General features: G+C 40.5%; 1 protein-coding gene across 1 annotated transcript; it reads left to right on the top strand.

Annotated features, from left to right (window-relative positions):
- Positions 1-9,074: 9,074 nt before the first annotated feature.
- LOC131314391 (protein ALP1-like) lies at positions 9,075-10,709 on the top strand. The gene is made up of 3 exons (XM_058342986.1): positions 9,075-9,632; positions 9,742-9,967; positions 10,052-10,709. The coding sequence occupies exons 1-3, from the start codon at positions 9,111-9,113 to the stop codon at positions 10,525-10,527; spliced, it is 1,224 nt and encodes a 407-aa protein (XP_058198969.1). The 5' UTR covers positions 9,075-9,110; the 3' UTR covers positions 10,528-10,709.
- Positions 10,710-13,796: the final 3,087 nt, after the last annotated feature.

Genomic DNA, 13,796 nt, shown 5'->3' with positions numbered 1-13,796 from the left:
AGGAAAGGGAGTTCTCAATTTGTCCCATAGGGAGGCAATTGTGAACTGCCCATTGGAAGTAAGAGTCCACCTTATTTGATTGGCCCCATTCAACCTAGACTGAACTAGAGGTGGCATAGTGTTTCTCACCTCATTTAGTTCAAATGTTTGAGTAATGAGGAACGCCCAATTTGAACCATTTATAATGTGAGAGACAAAGGCATCTTGTGGGATGCCAAAGTCATACACAATTCTAGGACCAAATCTGTCTGTTAAAGGACCGAGAGGATGCCAATTGTCGTGCCACAAGGGTGTTGAATTCCCATTGCCTAGTATACAGAGGACATATGGTTTAACCAAAATCTTCTTCCAACCCCTTGTACAATCACCAGGTATTTTCAGATTCCAGAAACTTTTACCTCTTATTAAATATGATTTGACCCACTGACACCACATGGATTGTTCTCCCCCAGAGATTAGGAACCAAATATGTTTTGCAATGGCACCTTGTTCCAAATTTGCAAAGATTTGAAACCAAGACCCCCCTCCTCTTTAGGGGAGCACAGATGCTCCCAAGAAACTTTAGCACCAGTTTTCTTTAAATCAGGGCCAGACCAAAGAAAAGCCCTAAGTTTTGACTCAATTTCCTTGATTACCTTTTTGGGGAGGATAAACAAGGATGACCAATATGTTTGAATGGAGAAAAGCACATTCTTAATAAGTTGAATCCTACCACCATAGGTGAGGTCTCTATTGGTCCAAGTCTTAGTCCTAGCAATCATGCTCTCCACTAAACGTTGGCAATCCGAAGCCTTGAGCTTAGTGGAGAGGAGGGGAACACCTAGATATCTGACTGGGAGGGAGCCTTCCTGGAATCTTAAGACGTCCATAATGGCTATTCTAGTGGTAGTGTTGACCTCACAGAAATATATGCTACTTTTCTCGGGGCTTGGAGATAGACCAGACAAAGCTTGGAACTCAGTGAAGGCTTCCTGAATAAGGGTGATTGAAGACAATTCACCCTTACAAAAAATCATAAGGTCATCCGCAAAGCAAAGATTGACGATCTTAGTATTCCCACATCTCCAATGGAAATGAAAATCAGGTAACATGGATTTCTCTCTAAGTAGACAAGTGAGAATTTCCATAACAATGACAAAGAGGTATGATGACAGAGGGTCTCCTTGCCTAAGAACTTTTTGCCCTATAATGTAACCAGTGGTCTCCCCATTTAAGCTGAAGGTGTAGTTAGCAGTGGTAACACAAGCTTGAAGCCATTTGATGCTGGATGGAAATTCATATAAGACAGAATATCCCAGAGAAATTCCCATCTGACATTATCATAAGTTTTCCTAATGTCTACTTTCATCGCACATCTTGGGGATGATGATGATATATGATACCCTCGCATTAGTTCTTGGGTGAGGAAGATGTTGTCAGCAATTCTCCTTCCTTTAACAAACCCCGATTGAACAGGATCAATTAGAACAGGGAGGACATTCTGGAGATTTTTGGCAAGTATTCTAGCAATGCATTTGTAAATAGTGTTACAACATGAGATAGGCCTAAAATCCCCAACTTTGGATGGGTTAGAGATCTTTGGAACAAGAGCTACCATGGTAGAGTTGGCCTTACTGAGTAGTTTACCAGACCTAAAAAAGGTCTTGACTGCTGCAGTGACCTCATGGCCTATGATAGGCAAAGCTTTTTTGAAAAAACCAGCATTGTAACCATCCGGACCAGGGGCTTTGTTGGGGTTGAGGGACCAAAATGTGTCCTTAATCTTTTGATCAGAGACCTCCACAATCATTGCCAACTTTTGAGTATTAGTTAGTCTCTTATTTACTAATTGCTGGATTCTGCTTTGTCCTTGATAAGCATCATGATGAGCTAAACCTATCAAGTTAGTGTAAAAGTTGACAAAAATGGACTTTATGACCTCAATGTCTTGTGTGAGGGACCTATCCTCCAAGACCAGATTGGTTATTTTATTTCTAGTTGAGTATAACATTGTTAATCCTTATGTTGGCTCTCCTTTAAATTGGAAATGGATCTGGAAGCTGAAAGTTCCTTCGAAATTGAAGTTTTTCTTGTGGATTGTGTTACACAATAGCCTTCCTACTAATGCTCTAAGAGCTCGAAGGGGCATGATTCCCTTGGACTTTTGCCCTAGATGCGATGAGAATCCTAAGGATATTAATCATCTATTTCGCGCCTGTCCTAAAGCTAAAGAGTTTTGGATTTGTATCTGTAGTAATCATTGGTTAAATGGGAGCTCGAACTTACGAGTCCTTGACTGGATCATCTCAAATTCTAAAATCAAAACTCCTTATGCCTTAGATATCAACATACCTTGGAACTTCTTCTTTTTTTGGTAAATCAGCTTGAAATTAAAAAGAGACTAACCGAATATACAACCTGCAAGGGGCATACACCAGGAGGAAAAAGAAAGAAAATAAAACATAAAAAAAGAGTAAGCCTATGCTAAACGGCTACAAAGGACTAGATGAAAATGGAACAACTGTTTCCTATCCATCTAATAGAGGGAAACGAAACAGATGACAATGTGGAAACAATTTCAACCGTGTGTCTAAGGAATGTCAATATCTACGCTAGGGAAATTTTTACTACTTTCAAGGCCCCACAAACCAATGATACGCGGCATGGAGTTCTGATTTGTTGGGTTTTACCATCTCCAGGAAAGCTAAAGTTGAACACGGATGGTTGCTTCTATGAATCGTCCAATACGGCTTGCTATGGAGGAGTTCTTAGAGACATCTCTGGGAAGTGGGTTCTAGGCTTCTATGGGAAAGCAACTGGCACCAGCAGCTTGGAAGTTGAAATATAGGCTATTTACAGAGGACTCACAGTCATTTTTGAGAAAGGAATATCAAGTGTCATCCTAGAATCCAACTCAAGTGTTGCAGTAAACTTTTGCAATGAGGGGCCTCCCTTGATCACTCGCAACGCCACATTATTGAAGAAGTGAGAAGACTTGCTGGTGGAACAAATTCAACTATAACCCACATCTACCGACAAGCAAATCAAACTGCAGATTGTCTTGCTAGACTTGTTGCTCAACAAGAAGATGATTTGATTGTAACTAGCTCCATTCCTTTTGCAGCTAGGGAATTTACCTTGGTGGATGCCATGGGTGTTGGCCATCTCAGGACGTAGGTCTACGGCTTTGTAGCCTTTTTGTCTTCTTATGATCTTTGTATGCCATTTATCGGGCAAATGACATTTATGTTCGTTTTTATTTAATGCTTGAAATTCCGTTTGACCAAAAAAAAAGCAAACTATCCAGGAAGAGAGTAGGAAAACAATAGGATCTGTCACTCAATTGAGAGCTCACACAAAAGTCTAGATCAAGCTCCTTTTTTGATACATGGATTGAGAGGAATATGACTTGATTTTGCCGAGAACATGACATCAAGTGTAAAGTGTGTTATTTTTTAGAACAACAAGAAGGCACTCGAGAGGCCCAAATGAAGATAGCAATAGGAGATTGACTACCTTTGATCGTGACAAGCCCAAGAAACGGGGACTTGGGGCTCACACACCACCAATCTGCTATAATGCCATGGTAGATTAAGCAACGAGAACCCGAACTTACAAATGATTCTAAGGGACATCCCCAAAGATAGGCAATAAGGATAAAAATGAAATCAGTCCATAACCAATTGAAAACTGGAAATTCGGGGACAACCCCCCGGGCCCCCACGATAGGCTTTTCAAACAATCTGCTCAATTCTTTTTTTTTTTTAAACCAATCGGAATCATGCGAAAGAATGTAAAAAGAGATGGTGGATATCTATATTATAACATTCACGGCCATCCGATCAAATTTTCACGTTAAACTGTAACTGTTAGATCACTTTCTTTTTCGAAAGATACAGAGAAGATACTTAATAAATCTACCCTTCCCTCTCTCATCATTTTTAAGGTAATTGTGACAGTCCCACATCGGGAAATATATTGAAAGTGATTCCATATATAATGAAAATGCGACGAGCTACTGTATAACTTGAGGTTAACCTTTTGAGCCACGTGGTTTTGAGAATAGTTAAGCTGGTTAGTTGGCGTGGGTCGTTACAGGTGGTATCTGAGCTTGCATCATCCGGAAGTGTGAGGCTCTCGTGAGGAGACTTGCTTAGGTGGGCCCGACAAGTGAGGAGATCGAGGTGCTTGTCGTGCTTGGGCGGGTCCCACATAGGATTAGCTTGGGGTGCTTTTCGAGCATGAGATGGGCCCGAGGTGCTTATCGTGCTTAAGCGAGTACTTGTCTCACAACGTTTGGTGGGTGGAAGTGATGGGCCTTGGGACGCAATGAGAACATTGCGGTCCAAGTGGGGGAGATTGTGACAGTCCCACATATATATATATATATATATGGAAAGTGATTCCATATATAATGAAATGCGGCGAGCTACTGTATAACTTGAGGTTAATCTTCTGAGCCACGTGGTTAGGCGAATGGTTAAGCAGGTCAGTTGGAACGAGTCATTACAGTACTGTATCCATATTTAAATGTTGCCTCTTATATATGATAAAATAGGAATACTTCTCAAGATGGTAACTCACACTATGTCTAGATTACGTTTGTCATTCAAGCATGTAATAATTTATTTTAATTAGGACAATATAATGTTCTGATGTGCCTTTAGGCACGGGCATCCGCTAGTTCTACATAAAAGAAAATGCCTAACTTGTAACAACCCGTATTTTATATTTTCCACAATATATACCCTAGAGAGAGAGAGAGAGAGAGAGAGAGAGAGAAAGAGAGGAATTGTCAGCAACCATATTTTCTGTTCATTAATGCAATTGATTTCATACTCTTAAAACATATACTCATTATAAAACTTTGTCTAAAACTCACTATGGTAGCCATTATTGATTAGATAAAGAGTTTCTGATAAGAGATGAGGCAAAGATAGACGTGGAGTGAAATGCACCTATTAGTTGCATACTTGCATGCACACGATGGGCCTTGTTAAATACTCCTGAGGTGTTAGTTGATATACTGAATGTGAGGTTGGTGATGGAATTCAATACTAGTTTTTTTTTTTTTGGGTAAATTAGCTTGAAATTAAAAAAAGGTTAACCAAATGTACAGCTTACAAGGGGCATACCCCAGGAGGAAAAAAAAAAAGAAAAAGAAAAGTGAAAAAAGTGCGATAAACCATGCACAACCCGCATGAAGAGTAAGGTAGATTGAAGTAAATTACAAAGTGCACTGTGATTTGTTATCATACTCCATTGTACTATTCATTAGGAAGAAAGCACAACGGGGTATGGTACAAAAGTGATACAATAAGTAATAATAACATGAAAGCTGACTACTGCCTGGCACAGCCCGCCAGGCTAGACTATAAGAAAAAGTAGTCGAGGTCGAATAACGACCATCTGATGAACCATCACTGAGGAATTGCAGCAACATAGCAACTCGGCATGGAGGGGAGGCTGAACAACTACTATAGAGAAACTAGGTACAGATAAGAGGCTAGATTCGGGGATGACGGCATCTGACAGGGGGCCCAACCCTGCACACCACGCCCAATCCAACCAATCTACTACTCCCTCGACCAAATTGCCGAGGCTCGCCAGAAAACAACCCGCCCTCAGCCAAATACCAATCACCACAGCCGCCAGAGATGGGATATGTAGACCAAGATTCTAATACTTCAATCTACCCTAGTGAGTTGAACGCAATACCCATGTCTAAGAGAACAGCTACTACAGAGGAACTAGGCTCCGAGATGAGGCTCGAACTGGAGATGTCTGCATCCAACAAGGCTACCCCTTTAAGCACCCTGCACACCACACCCAATCCTTCCAGACTACTACTCCCTTAACCTAATCCCATAGGCTTGCTAAAAATTAAAAGTGAGACAGCACAAAAGCCTCAAATCTGATCGCCATTAACAGCGCAAGACAACCGAATCATTTGTTTCAACCATTAACAGTGCATAACCACTGAATCATCTGGCATGAAAAGGGGACATAATATACCGCAGGAGAACCAAAGTTGCTCTTATCAATCAGAGCTCAGGTCAATCTAATCAATGACAGCCATAGAAGCTACCCCTTTCAATTGGCCCACACCACTAATTAGACAAAGACAGCTCCGGAGACTACCCTTTTCAATCAGAGACCAAGCACCGAACTAGTCAATGATAGCCAAGAAGGCTGCCCTTTTCGACCAGTGCCAGCCCCTAATCTAATCAATGATAGCCACGGTTACATCCATACTACGCACAACCTTCGGGCTAAAGAAGCAAAGAAACTAGGAATTTAAGGGCCCGATTGGATCCAGTATATCTCGGGTGTATTCGCTTATAACCCCGGATAAGGGGTGATGGGACTGGTTTAGGATGCTTTGGCATCGCTATTTGCAGCTGTATTCGCTTCTCCCCCTTCTTCGCGTATTCACCCCAATACAGTGGAAGAGGTACTAAACTATGGCTACCTCTGGACTGAGCAATAGATAATCCGACTGTATACAGGTGATTTTCTGACCTTTCTGCCCTCACTAATCCCCCTCTTCATCCTCGATCGCTTTATCTCCATTCACACTGTACAAAAACGCAAAAAAGCTGTCTTTTGTTGTGCGATTCTGTGTGCGATTTTGGTGGTGATTTTGAGCGATTTCTTGCACGATTCTGGTAAGATAAACACCTGCTCTTGATTTCGATTTACACTAGCAGGAACGATCTGTTGTTATTTGTGATTTCTGGTTAGGGTTTTTGATTTTGATTTTGATTTGTAGTTAGGGTTTCGATTTCTGTTAGATTTCTTGTATATGGACTTGATTATGGTTTCATTTTTGTTGATTTCAGCCTGATTTGTTGGTATTCTTCTGTTAATCCCAGAGAACAACTGTAAAAACCCCAAAAAAAATCAACTGTTACTTGAATACAGAACATGCAAACCAAAAAACAGTAGATTATGCCATTTTTTGGTTAGGATTTCCTGATATTGAGCATCAACTGGTTTTGCAATATATACGTCTGACTCTGTATATACTAACAGAAACAGATGTGCTCATTACAAAAGAATAAAAATAAATAAAAAAGAAGAGAGAAAGAGATGTGTTCCTTGAAATTTGGTAATTAAATTTGTATCTCAATAATCTTGTACCAGATACTCCTTATTTCTTAGTTTTATTGTCACCATTGCATTGCATGTATATCACTGATAACTTGGTTCCCATTGTAGTTTTCCTGTCATTTTGAAAAAAATTGTTAGTATTTATTAATGGCAACATTCTGCATTGGAAAACATATTAAAGAAAATTTTGGATATGGTTAGTAGTGTCCTTTTGTGATTAGGTTGCCTGGTTCGGGCAAGATGTGTTTGTTTTTTAGGTCCATTTTAAGCTCCATTGTACAGGTAGAGGTTTTGGTGCCTTTAGTTGATCATAGTTGATGAAACAAGTTGAGCATTAGCCACATTGAGCATCAACTGCATTGTTGTAGGGTGAAATGTGTAACATACATATATATAGAGAGAGAGTTGAGTACAGGAGAAGATTCACTCCCCATTCTCTCACGCCATCCCTCTATTCTCTCGGCTCTTTCTCTCTCCTGCGCTTTCACCCACTCTCTCACTAAAATCTTGCTCACACACCTCAAATCCTTGAAGATCCTTCACATATCCGTCACCAATGGTTGATTTCTAGTCATTGAGGTTGTTAATCTTGCTTGGAGGAGGTTTGTTGGAAGACTTGAAGCTAGGGTTTGGGTTTGAAGCTTTGGGTTTGCTCTCAAGCTTGAGGTAGAGAAATCTAACTACTTTTATGTGTTTTTGAGTTAGTGTAATGTGTGGATATTGTGGTTGACCTTACTCTTGTTGATTGTTTGAAGTTTGGCCTCGAAAATCCCTTATTTTCGTCACTGTTCTGCACCTAGCTGGACTGGTTCAAGTTTTTTTGACAGATCTTGCAGAAATTCCCTAGGACTCTACAAAGCTCCGTTTTGGTTGATTCTTGCGCCAAAAGTTCCTTGTTTGAGTCTACTATCTAGGAAAAATATGAACATAAATTCATACTGATAAATTGAAACCAGAAACGTCCATTATCCAATCTGTATTCCAGATCTGGATGTCCTGTTTTTTGTTCCCAGACAGCAGTTTGCAATTTGGGCATAACGCTTACATGCGATGTCCGTTAGACTCGATTCAAATTGCGTTGGACAGCTGATTCGATCCTCTACAACTTTGTTTGAATACTTGCTTTCGGGTTCTGAGGTTTGGTGGACCAAAATGGGCTTGAAATTAGTCTGAGAAACTCGAAAAACTTGGTTTTTTGTGCAACTCGTTGAATTGATAGCGTTTGCGAACGTGTATTGGTTATTATGTGAACTAGTAACACTTTATGAACGATAAGGGGTTAATAATGGGAATTACAGTTGAAATGGATGAATGATTAGACTTTCTACTAACTTATTGTATGACAACGATAATGGATTCGTGCCAAGAGAAATGTGATTTTAAGACAAGTTGTGTATAGCAAACGACTAATAGTGCGAATTACGAATGAAACGGGTGATGGCTTGGGATAAGTAGTCCTTTGGGTTTCATACATTGAGCTTTTATTATATGTTTAGTACTTGTTGGTATGCGCCGGTGGTATGAGGTCAATAGGCCTGGACATAAGATTGTGTATGATGAAATGGGGATAGTCCAAGGTTCCAAATGCGTGCATGGACTGACTGACTTATTTTTTTTGAAAGCTAACATGAAGGAGTTAGTTAGTCATCTTTGTAAAATCTCCTTTTTGTCAAAGATGTATATGTAACTTAATTTCATATTCCTTTTGACTAAGAATGTTGCTCAGCTCTTAACATTTATGTATCTCGACCAAATGCTATTTTGGGCCGGTGTGCCGCCAATGTAATCTTTTAAAATCTGAAGTGTTGGACTGTAAATTGAAGTATGGGAACTATGAACTCTTTGGGTTATTATATTATATATTGCGAGCATTTTGTTTATAAAAAGCTTTATTTAATTATGTTAAAAATCGAGGGCGTGACAGACCGTCCTATATTTTAGGACAGAACTTTATGCGAGTTGTTTCTCACCTATTGAACGTCTCTGCTCTACGGCTATTGTTCTTTAGGGTTGATAGGATGGCAAGATTAAACAGGACCCAAATAAGGAGAAGAAGAAATGAAATGGCAATCATGGCGTTATCCGCCTTTGTTAGTTCGACATTGGCTGTGTTTCGCCTCTACTTCTTCATCACCTCCACAAAACGACGTCCATGTCCACACTTGTCTCCTAATCCAAACTTTTACCAGACCCAAGTAGATAACCTCAATAGGCTTGTGAGGGGTAATGAAAGTGATTGCTACGATCAGTTGAGGGTGAATAGACATACGTTTATGAGGTTGTGCTTTTTAGTCCGAGGTGTTGGATTAGGGGATTCACACTACGTATGTCTTGAGGAGAGGGTTGCTATTTTCTTGTGGATCATTTCACACCATACAAAGCAGAGGCGTACGAAATATGAGTTTTGGAGATCGGGTGAAACAGTAAGCAGGCATTTCAATGCCGTGCTTCAAGCCATCTTGCGGCTTTACAACATGCTCCTAGAAAAGCCCGAGCCTATTCCTCCTAACTACCACGATAGTAGATGGAGTTGGTTTCAGGTACACTCGAGTTCAATGAATGCTATTTCTTTCATTTTCAATCATAAACTCTCCCATAAGTACTCTTCCCCATAAGTTCTCACTTCACTTGTTTCATAATTTCTTCTAGAATTGTCTTGGGGCTTTGGATGGGACATACGTGCCAGTTAATCCCCCGGCAGTTGACAAGCCACGGTATAGATCAAGGAAGGGTGAGATCTCTACTAATGTCTTAGGTGTTTGTACTCGAGATCAAAAGTTCTCCTATGTATTGTCTGGTTGGGAAGGCTCGGCCACAGACTCTAGAATTCTTCACAATGCCATTACAAGACCCACTGGCTTGAAAGTCCCGCATGGTACATTTCAAATCCTAAGTTCATATTTCCTTTTAAGTCCATTACATTTTTCGCAGTCAATGTCGTAACTTCCATTGGTTACAGGACATTACTACCTTGTGAATGGTGGCTACACAAATGGGGATGGTTTTCTAGCACCGTACCGTGGCCAACGGTATCACATTAACATTTGGAGGCAAGGTGGCGTCCCAGCTACGAAAGAGGAGTACTTCAACATGAAGCACTCCCAAGCTAGGAATGTCATTGAGAGAAGCTTTGGTGTTCTTAAGATGCGATTCGCACTATTGAAATGTGCCTCCTATTACCCCATAAGGACTCAATGTCGTATAGTGACAGCTTGTTGCCTTGTCCATAACCTCATTAAGAGAGAGATGCCGAACGATCCTATTGAGGCCGAGTATACGCAATGGGAACAAGACAATCTACATAATGTGGAGGTTGATGACAACATTGGTACCGTCGAAGCTTCCAATGAATGGACTGCGGGGAGGGATGCATTGGCTACCGCCATGTTTAACAATTGGTTAGGCAATGGTGGGGGACTAGTGGAAAATATTTGAGACATTTGTATTAATAAGTGTTTGAAGTATTTGTAATTGAACTTAGTAATTGTTGTGTGGTATGATCTTGTAACTTTCAATGTGTAACTTTCAATGCTTTTGCATTGCGACATCCAGCTTTCCTAGTTAATCGAAGTCATTATTCAATGTCATACTCCTTTTATATACCTTGTACTACTTGAATGCACTTGGCAGCAATGACTACCGAAGAACCCGAACTTGTTGAGTTGAAGGTCCTTCCAAAAAGCCCCGTAAGACTTGGAGGCAAGTGGAAGAGGATACCTTATTCAAGGTCATGATCAATGAGCTTTCTGAAAAATGGAAATGGCCTGCTGACAATGGGTTTAGACCCGGATTCTTCACACACTGTGAGGTCGAGTTGGCAAAGTTGTTGCCAGATGCACACATTAAGGCCAACCCCCATATCGACTCAAAAGTAAGGTATTGGAAACAAACATACCATAAGATACTTGACATAATTGGTCTTAGTGGGATGAGTTGGGACCATACCAACAAACGCATTGTGGTCGATGACCCAACGGTGTGGGCAGAGTACGAAAAGGTAACTATCAATGGTTTATTTGATAGTTCATGTATGAGATTTCGTACTAATAACTTACAATGTTTGTGTAGACCAAATCAAAAAAGGCCAAAGGCATGAACATGAATCCATTCCCAATGTTTGATGATTGGGTTGTCCTCTTTGGAAAGGATAGGGCAACGGGGGAGGGTGCGGAGGATCCGGTGCAAATGGCAATGCCGGATGTATTTGATGGACCGGATGATGTTTACATGCCCCACTTTGGTCCAGAATTTGATGGTTCATTCTTCAATGAAACCCCTTCCACTCCCACCCTTACTCCCACACGTCCGAACTTCACACCTCCGACCTCCACACCGCATAGGTCACTCCCGACCACCACTCCCCGACCGACCTTGACCCCGGCTAATCCTGCTCCTAAGAAGGGGAGAAAGAGGACAAGAATGGGTGCGGAGGAAGAATCCTTCCATGCAAACATGAATGCTTTTCTTAAGGATACCTCCAGCCATATGGGGGCAATGGTGAACTCAGTTGGGTATGAACGACACCTATCGGAACGTCGACAGAACGTTCAAAACGAGCTCGGGAAGCTTAATATCACACTTACACAAAAATTCAAGTTAAGTGCTGTTATTTGTGAAGAGGAACAGAGGGTGGACAACTTCTATGGGTGTAAAGAGGAGGAGAGGCAAGAATATATTGAGGCCATCCTCAATGGTGAGATCTATGGACCAATTTGAAGTGGCCAAGAGTGAGAATATTGGTACCTATTTTTTGAAGAGGCCAATATTGCAAATGATATAAATAGGGTTGGCATTTTTTGTGTAACTAAGTAATTTTATAACTAGTGGTACCAATTTTTTGTGTAATTAAGCGCCGGTGGATGTGTAATCACTAAACTTTGTAATCTTTTGACTCTAAACCTTGTAATCTTTTGACACTAAACCTTGGTTCGATAATCACAATGCTATGTATTGTTGCATTTGGTGTACCTTTTGGTAAATGTGAGATTCTAACAGGAAAAATATTTGCTTGACAAGTTATGGGCAATGATGAATGAGTTCACTTGTTAATGAAGATAGATACCTTGGCGGGGTATGATTAAATGCAGCCATGAGTACCATTTTCATTCCCAACTTATATTTGCTGAGCCCTCACAATTTTTTAGTTATGCTTGCTGGCAACTAGACAGTGTGTGTGTGTGTGCAGTCTAGTGCAAAGTACAAGTATCACAGGTTTTACTTGGCATTAGACACCATACTAAACTGCAGAAAACAGCATGCCAAACCCAGAAATCAACTACATGTAGCCATGAGTACCCTTATCTGGGCAATGATGAATGAATTCAATGAATAATTAAGGTAGATACCTTGGCGGGGTATAATTAAATGCAGCCATGAGTACCCTTATGATTCCTAACTTATATTTTCTGAGCCCAAACATGAATGCTCTGAGTACCCTTTTAGCATGCTATGTTCATGGATTTTCCTGTTGTTTTGTGCTGTTTCTGGGTTTACCATGCAATTGGCAGGCTGTGTGTGTGTGCTCAGTTAAGTGCTGTGTGTGCAGCAGGTTTTTGGTTCAAAAGTGCAGGTTTTGTGGTTAAAAAAAGGGCAGATTTTTTGTCCAAGTTAAGTTTTGGTTGATGGTTGAAAACTTAGTGGTTTGTTGGTTAAAAAACCCCATGAACAGCAGGTTAGTTGGTAAAATTAGTGGACTGGCTGTGATGATATTTGTTCTGAGCCTAGGGACAGGTGGTTTGACATACATTGGTGGGTATGGTCTGGCTATAACAAGCTTAGCTTTCTGTTTGTGCTGCTGCTGTTGGTGTTTCAATTGCTATGTTAAGTGAGTGTGTGTTACAGGTGGCTATGATGTTGTAAAAGCTGAGCCAAATTTGATTGGCAATGTTGTTTTCTGCTGTTACCATGCTATTCTGTTCTGTTTGAGGGCAGTTTTCTGCATTTACCATGCACTTTTCTGCTGTTTAAGTGTTGTGTTATGTATTTTTCTGCAGTTTTTATGGGTTATGAAAAAGTTGTATAGTTGGCTATGATGTTAAGTAATCTGAGCTAGTATTTGCATGACACTGGAAAGAAAGTATTTGCGTGATAGGTTATGGGCAATGATGAATGAATTCACGTGTTAATTAAAGTAGATACCTTGGCGGGGTATAATTAAATGCAGCCATGAGTACCCTTTTGATTCCCAACTTATTTTTTCTGAGCCCAAATAAGTTTTCAGCTGTGAATACCCTTTTAGCAGGCTATATGTGCAACAAGGGTGTGTCTGTGTGTGTGATCCAACAGGTGTGTGTTTGTGTTCAAGTGTGGGTGGATGTAGCAGGTGTGTGTGTCCAAATTATGCTTGAAAATTGCTTTTTTTGGGTTCAAAACTACAGTTTTCAAAGCTGCAGGTGTGTGTTTGCTGCTACTGTTGTGAGTGTGTGCATCAGCAGGGCTGTATGTTGTTGCCACTGGACACAAAACAACATGCTAAATTCAGAAAATAACATGCTAAACTTAGAAAATAGGTATATGGGCATAAATGTATGTGTTCTCTTTATTTATGGGCAATGATGAATCAATTCTATTATTAATTAAGGTAAATACCATGGCAAGGTATTATTAGATGCAGCCATGAGTACCCTATGCTTCCCGAATTAAATTTTCTGACCCCAATCCAGTCTAGCTATGGGTTTAAAAACCAGTTTTCTTGGTTTGCATGT

This window comes from Rhododendron vialii, chromosome 13a (assembly GCF_030253575.1).
Source record: "Rhododendron vialii isolate Sample 1 chromosome 13a, ASM3025357v1".
NCBI lineage: Eukaryota > Viridiplantae > Streptophyta > Magnoliopsida > Ericales > Ericaceae > Rhododendron > Rhododendron vialii.
This window is presented reverse-complemented; position numbering and strand designations above follow the sequence as displayed.